General features: G+C 30.5%; 1 protein-coding gene across 3 annotated transcripts; it reads right to left on the bottom strand.

Moving 5' to 3' along the window:
• Positions 1–228: 228 nt before the first annotated feature.
• LOC110893766 (NAC domain-containing protein 75) lies at positions 229–8417 on the bottom strand. 3 transcript variants are annotated; one of them, XM_022140893.2, is made up of 7 exons: positions 8209–8417; positions 7798–7934; positions 7174–7351; positions 6060–6673; positions 4928–5212; positions 3793–3894; positions 229–374 (listed from the first exon to the last, which is right to left on the bottom strand). In XM_022140893.2, exons 1-7 carry the CDS (start codon positions 8222–8224, stop codon positions 288–290), a joined length of 1419 nt encoding a protein of 472 aa, XP_021996585.1. In that variant the 5' UTR covers positions 8225–8417; the 3' UTR covers positions 229–287. The 3 variants fall into 3 exon arrangements, with proteins under 3 accessions (XP_021996585.1, XP_035836609.1, XP_021996584.1); XM_035980716.1 differs by having other exon boundaries at positions 3793–3897; positions 7798–8034; positions 8209–8416; XM_022140892.2 differs by having other exon boundaries at positions 3793–3897; positions 8209–8416.
• Positions 8418–9020: the final 603 nt, after the last annotated feature.

Here is a 9020-nt window from a genome sequence, read left to right as displayed (position 1 = left end):
TTCTCTTTACCAACATGGGGTTTGTTGTACAGTTAGTTTCTGGTTAAGCCTGATTTGTATATGTATCTAAGGCCTGCAAATGCAAGGAGTTCTAGAGAGAGAAAGAGGGAAAAGTAAAAAAAGAAAAAGATTGAGGACATGGGGTCTGTGTGTTGGTGAAAAAGAACCAGCTGCAACTAGGGTTCAAGTAAGGTGGTCTCATGATGATGATGGTAGTGATGCTGTCTCTTTTTTTTTTTTTTTACTTGGTTTCTTTTTTTTTCTTCTTTTTTTTTTATTTGCTGATTTCAATGATGATCTTGACTGTCAGGACCAGGCCAGAAGGTGGAGTACTTCAACCAGTCTGCCTCTTGGTGGTTTGTGATTGATGATTCCTGCATTTTCAAGTTAGATTTTAAGGATTATATAGAGTTTGAATTCATGTTTCTGTTTAATAAATTAATAGGAATACGGGAATGACGGGTTTTATCCCACATGATGTGCTCAATACAAAACCATGTAGAGAAACGTAAGAACTATATAAACATTTGTACTTTATTTATAGATGATAATCGCGCACATTGGGAGAGACAGAAGAAAGACGGTTAAAAATCATCTTATGTAATATAATTACAACATTACGTATAAGTGTTTATGCAGTTCTTGCAATTCTTTATTTAAATTGGTTCAGTATTGAACGCTTGCAATTATGTATTTAAATTGGTTCTCTATTCGAATTTGTATATCTAAACTTTACCTTAGAATCGCGTACCCTTACATGTTTTCAAAATCCTATTATTTTGATATTAAGTAACTAAAACGTTTGTAACTAACGGGTAAGGTTATTGTAAAAAAGACCAAAAGTGTGAGAAAGGTAAGAAAGAATCTCAGCCATTAGATCTAAATTAATTGAAAAGGGTAAACAAATAATTTTATCATTAATTCAATTAATTAAAAACTCCCCATAACCGCCAATTATAGGAAGTATATAACACCATTCAGCAAGTATATAACACCATTCAGTAAGTATATAACACTATTCAGCAAGTGTATAACACCATTCAGCAAGTATATAACACCATTCAGTAAGTATATAACACTATTCAGTAAGTATATAACACTATTCGATCAGCAAGTATATAACACCATTCAGCAAGTATATAACACCATTCAGCATTCAGCAAGTATATAACACCATTCAGCAAGTATATAACACTATTCAGCAAGTATATAAACCATTCAGCAAGTATATAACACCATTCAGCAAGTATATAACACTATTCATTGACTAAACATCTGATCGAAACATATTTTTTTTCTCTATATAAGTATAGAAATATGGTACTCATATTAAAGATCAAAAAACGCTCGTTATTATGGTGTAATTTTTTTTAAAAAAAAGTTACGTATAAAAAGTTATTGACGTTTAAAAAAGACGGGGGAAGTTACATGTGCATTACCTAATTTTTAGTGGGTTTAAAAGACTATATTGCCCCTAGATATTTCAAATCAGTCCAAATTAATGAAAATATTTTACAATTTGGTCCCTATTAATCTTAACCATTAGATCAAAAGATCTAATGGCTGAGATTCTTTCTTACTCTTCTCACACTTTAGGCTTTTTTTACAGGATCCTTTACCTGTAACTATAATCACTTTTGCTAACATTAGAAACTCCATCTTATAAAATGTCTTAAATAATGAAGGGTAACATGTGTTTTCTTTCTATTTTTAAAAGAAAGTAAGAAAAAGTTGGTCTTACGGAGACTATACCTAAATTTCATGGTGCTTTTGGCCTTCAAGCACATAGGGTGTTGTGTCTCTCTTTGTCCTAGGATGCCATTCGTCAAAAAAGTTTTTGGGTCATGCATCGATCTTACAATCATTTTATAACTTTTACCTTTCAATTCGAAATTAGAAGTTGATTGTAGCCTAAGTTAATTTCATCTTTAATTAGATCATATATCGGTATCATACAAATTTAAATAAACTTTTTTTTCTATAAATGAATAGACGTAAATGATCTTATTTGAGGAGTTGTCAGTATCAGTGATTATGAATACAAAAACTATAAAAAAAATCATTTTAACATGTTTTTATAAGGCATAATCTTTATCATTTATCATTTGTAACATCGATATATAATTAACTTTAAAGTGAAATTGGCGATGAATGTTTACAAATTGTTAATGGCATATGTTATTTATAAAATGCTAGAAAATCTAAAAAAAAGGTATTACTAGGATTTTCACTTTGGGACATATTTGAGTACGAGCTTGAGTTTCTTTGTACTTTTTGTTCAAAAAGAGTGAAAAGAAAATGTTGGATGCCAACATCCATGATTTAATCTTACTTTGAATACCAATCGACAACCTAAAATCTCTTGTCTTGTTTTTTGTTTTATATTTGTCATGTCAACGATGAAATTATATAATAGTATGATATATATTTATATAATACTAGGTTATAATCCCGTGTATTACACGGGTTGAATAAATGTAATTTATATATTAAATAATTAAAAGTTATATCTTTATGAACCATTATATTGTACGGGTTAAATAAATGTAATTTTATATATCAAATAATAAAAAAGTTATATCTTTAAAAACCATGTGTATTACACATATTAAATAAATGTAATTTTGTATACTAAATACTAAAAACGTCGTATCTTTAAAAAACCTGTGTATAATCGGGTTGAATAAATCTACAAATAATAAAAAATTACATCTTTAAAACCCCCGTATATTACACGTGTTGAATAGATCTAAAAAAGAGTTATATCTTTAAAAACCATGTGTATTACACAGATTAAATAAATAATTTTGTATATTAAATACTAAAAACGTCGTATCTTTAAGAAACCCGTGTATAGTCGGGTTGAAAAATCTACCAAATAATAAAAAAATTATATCCTAAATAAATGTAATTTTCTATATTAAATACTAAAAACGTCGTATCTTTAAAAAAACACGTATATAGTCGGGTTGAAAAATCTACCAAATAATTAAAAAAAATTACATCCTTAAAAACCCTGCGTTTTACACGAGTTGAATAAATATAACTTTGTATACCAAATAATAAAAAAAAAATATTTTTAATAAATTAGGAAAACATTTAATATTAATTCATTATTTATATATTTAATATAAGATAAGTAGATAAGAGAGGTATTTGTTTTAAAAATATATTAAATTAACAATTTAGATTTGAGGATAATATTTTATTAATGTATGATAATATTTAATATTAATTTATTATTTATTAAGTTAATATAAGATAAATATAGATTTAATGATACTTTCAATGAATGACACGTGTACAAAAGTTAGTTTCTTTTATTATAGTAGTTAGATAAGTCTAACTACAAGTAAATTAAAAATAAGTGGATATTTATCACTTTTAAGTGTTTTCTTAAAAAATAAGAAAATCCTAAATTTGAAATAGACACTATTAAAGTACTAGACACATTATATTTCTATTAAGGGGAAGAGTATAAGAAGAAGAATATATAAGGGCAAGTATACAAAATTTACTTACACACAGATTAGTTTTCTAAATTGGTATTAAAATTAAAATATAATGAAATTCAAATAACCAGTAATACCGAATCCAACAAATTTATAAAAAGAAATAGGCAATAAGAAGCATCAAAAGAGAAAAGGGGAAAGGAACAAATTAAATGCTTTATCCCTTCTCTTCCTTTAGTTAAAATAATATGGTTTTGATTTATATTTAATTTTTCAATGTAATATAAAATCAATATAATTTACATAAAATTCAGAGTCAAAAAGGTGGTGAAAAACTAACTTCTTTAATATCAGTTGATGATGATGGAGTGCACCCCATTATCAGTTCCTCCAATCCTGATGTTGATCTCCCTCCTCCCATCTTATGATGATGTTGATGCTGCTGCTGTTAACAAAAAAACATTATTATTTTTTAATATGCATATATACATGCATGCTTACATTCATACACACACATTATTATTAATTTTTAAATGCATAGATACATGTTTACATACATACATGACATATGTGTATAGGTGGGTGGACGGATGTACCCCTTGAATTTCTTTTTCTTTTTTTTTGTATTTTATAGACAAAAAACTGGATCACGCCCTTTGAAAATATGGATCAACCCCCATCCGCACCCTCAGAAATAATTATGAGACCACCGCTGACTATTGATAGGGTCTTGAAATGGTGGATATAAGCAAAATTTACCTCTATCCCTAGGAATAGGCAAACTTTACCTTTATCTGCTAGTACTGTCACCCCTAATGGCCTAATTAAGTACCCCTATCCCTTGAATCCATCCCCTTATCATCGGTTAGAATTAGCACTCGCACGAGCACACTAGATCTTAGGTATTAGCGGCAACATCGGGTAAGCAACAAGCCAAATGTTGTTGCTAAATGTCAATTGTCGCCGCTAATTCCCACATTTCTTGTAGCCACCACACTATATCATTAAATAATCAACATACTACATACATTTCTTGTTAGATTTAGCACTCGCACGAGCACACGAGAGCGTAGGCATTAGCGGCGACATCGGGTAAACAACATGCTAAATGTTCATTGTTGCCGCTAATTCCACGTTTCTTGTAGTGACCACACTATATCCAGGGGCGCAGCTTTGTAGGGGCCGGAGGGGCGCCCGATCCCACAAACTTTTCGCTTAGTAGTGTATGGTATGTAGTTTTCGTATAGAATTTTTTAGTTATATACGTTTTCGACCCCCGGTTTTATAATTTTATTAGGTATATACGTTTTCGACCCTCGGTCGGAAATCTTAAGTTTCGCCACTGACTATATCCTTAATTAAATAATCCAATGTACAATATACAAGTGATTTATACGATTATCATAGTTCCAAACATAAAGTTAGTTTTCAAAAACGTCTCTACATACAAAATCTATGTGGGAAATGTAAATCACCTGAAAATTGTCCATGATTCTTGAGACATGGAATGAGTCCTCATCAAGCATAATGGAGGTGTGATGCAGGTGATGTGGCGGATGAGGTGGCGATACAAGAGTGGATACAGGATGACTTGCCCTGCTGACGTGGAATGCAGCAGCTGCCATCTGTTGATGATGTGGATTGTGTTGGGTCACGTGTTGTTGTTGCTGTTGTCTTTGTAGGTCATGTTCATTGCACGTGATACCTCCCACCACTCCTATATCCCTTCCGGTTGAAGCTTCTCCTCCGGTAGTACCCACCTGCATCAAACAGTTGTACACTTGAATAGTGTGTTTGGAACAATGTACAACAAATAATGCACAAAGTACTATAGGAATGATCAAGACTTGGGTTTGCTGATAGCACAAGGCAAGTATGTGATAAAAGCAACCTTTAACCCATTTTGAGATCATCTCTTAACCTTGCACTCAACTAATTTCTAAAATTATGGCCCTTGTTTTATGCCCATAATTAAGTTAACATCCAGACAAATTTTGGTGTATTTGATTGATATTGGTGTATCACATGAATAATAGAAAAAAATGGGAAGAAAACAAATATATAACAAGTGTATCATGTATAAAAATATATTTCAAACTTAAAACATATTTTAATTAATATAGTAACATACTAAATTCTTTAAAATAATAAAATTCTTTCTATCAAAATTAATAAAATCAATAAATTAATTTTGTAATCTTTGAGTTTAAAAATTATTAAAATATGGATACGAATTGAATACAAGTCAGTAAAAAGGTTATATTTGACATGCTCAAAAATAATAATTTATACTTACACACAGTTATAATACGTGACGAATTAAGTGTGACAATATTTTTATTCCTTATGTGAGCTAAGCTAAAACCACATTTTTTTAACAAATTTAATTGGTTTAATATATCATACATATAGTTAAACAAGTCAAACAAGATAATCAATGAAAATAACGAATATAACATGTGTATCATGTCGCATAATCTATATATTTAAAAAACGATTATGACTGGTAACAAGTTGAAAAGAAGTAATGAACATGGTTGTAGATTTGATATACGGTGATGGCAACACGAAATGAAGTAATCATTTTATAAATTGTGTAAAACTCACCTCGTCAAAGCTTTTCCGAAACGGAACAAAGCTAAAATGATCGACGCCTTTTAGATGTTGCATATGGTCCATGGGATTGTAGCTCGACATAACTGCACTAACGCTAACCGCAGAGAGTTCATCCATGTTATTATGAGCACGAGTAGAAGTGTTAGCTATGTTAATCTCTTTTGATGAACAACTGCCACTTCCACTCCTGCTCATTTCATTATTTGCCCCCTCGATGGGGATCACATTCGATAACACATTGTTATTACTAGCCCTTTCGGACCAATTGCATTGTCGTGGTTGAGTCTGATAAAATATCTTCGACACCACAAGCTCACCCTCGCGTTCTTCCTCATTTTGTCCAAGGTGGTATTGATGCATTACCCAATTGGTTTTCTCGGGTTTTCGATTTTTACCAAAGTTTGTGTAGAGCACCAATATTTTCTTACACCCTTTTTGCTTCCCATTAACCATAACTGGTCGAGTCTTGCCTGTTTTGTGCCAACGCGTTTCACCACCTTGTAGATCACATTCGGTTTGGATCTTTCTTCTTTTTCTAGTTCCCGTGGTGTATGCTTTAGACGGCCGATGGAAGAAGTGTCTACTCAACCCGTCTCTTGTAACACCTAAAACATCAAGAACAAATTTCACTTAGTTCATCCGTTTTAATCGACGGACCCAGAATTTTTTTTCCTATGGTATCTTGTGTATTTGTTTTTCAGTCTGGATTTTATAGTGTTTTAGTAATTTAGTTATAAACTTCTAATTCAAAAATATGTTGTAATCAAATATTCCAAAATCAAAAGTAGATTTATAGGTATAACAAATAAAAGAAACCCTAGATTTGAGAAACCCATCCATTTAATGTTTCTTTTCTTAAAAGACAAGAAACCACTGTGTGCATTCATAGTAAAACCTAACTCTTGAATTCTGGGACAAACAACACTGAACAAGTTATGTTTTCTTCTTCTTCTTTTTTATATGTTCTTATTTCTTTCAAGAAAGTCAGCAAAAATAGTAAAATAAAAAAAAAAAAAACAATCAGATTTGTTGAAAATGACAGCAATGGTCTCTCATTCATGCACACATGACACAACAGAAGATCAAGAAAAAAAAGAACAATCACCTGGAAGCTTTTCAGGATGAGTATAACAAATCCCATCTTCACCTTCAATTGTAGGGATGAATTCATCAATCAACGGGTGAGATTTCAAGTTCTTGGCTTCAACTTTGGCTTCAAGATGTTCGATCAGTTCCTGATCCGTTGGATCAAATTTAACTCCTGCTGGTAGACCCACCCAATCCTGTAAATGATTTACAGAAATTAGTAAAATAATTACAAGAAATAATCACATAAAAATTTAATCTTTTTAAGATATGGAGTTCTTGAAAATGAAAAAAAAAATGATAATTGGAAATTTGTAGATACATAGATAGAAAGTTAAATAAAAGCTAGGAAAATAATCAAGAACATAAGGTTGAAGCTCTTGAGAACAAAAAAAAAAAAAAAAACAAAAACTGGGAATTTGGTGTTAAATAAAAAGAATTAGAATCATCAAAAACATGAATTAATATTCTTGAAAATACAAGAAAAAAAATTGTTGGGAATTTTGTCTTACATATATAGAAGAGAAGTTCAAGAATTTGCATAAGTTTATATTCTTTTGAATTGATTCTAGATTATTATTTTCCAAACCTTAGAATATTTTTGGAAAGAATTAATAATCATCTGCACGATCAAAATTCATACCGGTTTTCCTTCAAGTCGATGACCGCAACCGGGACAGTGTTTGGATCCACATAACTGATGTTCTTCAAGCTTTGCATCAATGAGATCAGAGCTGCTGATATTCATTCTTGTTCGTATTCGTTCATCAACCGTATTCGCTACTTGTTATTATTCATCAATATCCATGAAATAATCATCATCAAATCACCGAAAAATACAGGAAAAATACTATAAGAGTCGATCAAGAACTGCTTTTTACTGCAAATTTGAAGGATATTTATGATGAAAAAGAAAGAAAACACATGTTGGTGAGCACCTGAGTGAGATATATTCTTGAAAAGTGATATTATCCTTAGAACAAATATACTATTTGAAGTATAGAGAGAGAGAGAGAGAGAGAGAGAGAGAGAGAGAGAGAGTATGATAAGTAACCTGTGGCTTTAACCATGAAAAACACCAGAATTCCTTCAAACTTTAACTGAATTCCAGAGAGATAAAGGAAAAGTTGTCTCTTTCTTACTGTATGGAATGTATGTATAACACATGTATCACCACCTTTCACTATTTCCTAATTTTAGGATAACTTAAGGTACTAGCTAGCTAGCTAGGCGGTTCCATATGATTCTCACACTCTTAATTTGTGTGTATTTGTGTGTATATGTATGTATATATACACATATACATGTATGTATAATGTATAGACAGAGCCATGATGTATATGTTAGATATGAATGAAAAGCTTAAAGCACACAGAAAGAGGTTTGGTTTTGAGAGTATTATTTGACCGCTAAAGCAAAAGCTATACGGGACTGTCATACCAACTATTTTAGTTTTATTTTTCTTTTGAAATAGTTAAACGAGTTAGCTTGATTTCCTTTTAGTTTTGGTAACTATAATTTTTTTTTTTTTTTTTTGATATGTAAAATACTAAAATGTATGTGAGTGTATCCGTCAGTTAAATACCATGGTTCTAATCAACCGAATGCTATAAAATTTAATTTATTAGTAGTGTAAGTATATAGTTATTTTTAATTTGCAAAACTGATGTCAAATCATGTATTATAGGTTTATGATACAATCAAATTATAGGTTTTAAGAGCATTTACAACTCATTCTTCTTCTCTTTCTAAATAATTTAACTAAAAAGTACATTATTATTTAAGATTTGTTTTTGTTTTAAAAAACATGACACATCTCATTCTCAATCTCTGTCTTTATCTTACTTACAAAAATTATTTATTTAT

This window comes from Helianthus annuus, chromosome 12 (assembly GCF_002127325.2).
Source record: "Helianthus annuus cultivar XRQ/B chromosome 12, HanXRQr2.0-SUNRISE, whole genome shotgun sequence".
NCBI lineage: Eukaryota > Viridiplantae > Streptophyta > Magnoliopsida > Asterales > Asteraceae > Helianthus > Helianthus annuus.
Note: the sequence above shows the minus strand (reverse complement) of the source record. Positions and strands in the feature narration are given on the sequence as shown.

Bases quoted from the DNA above. Each gene is read 5' to 3' on its own strand.
- LOC110893766 (XM_022140892.2), bottom strand. The intron at 3,898-4,927 runs GTGATTTACATT...TTTTGTTAACAG, and splicing joins GAATCATGGACAATTTTCAG to CAGCAGCATCAACATCATCA. The intron at 375-3,792 runs GTTAGTTTTTCA...TTGAAAATGCAG, and splicing joins CATCAACTGATATTAAAGAA to GAATCATCAATCACAAACCA.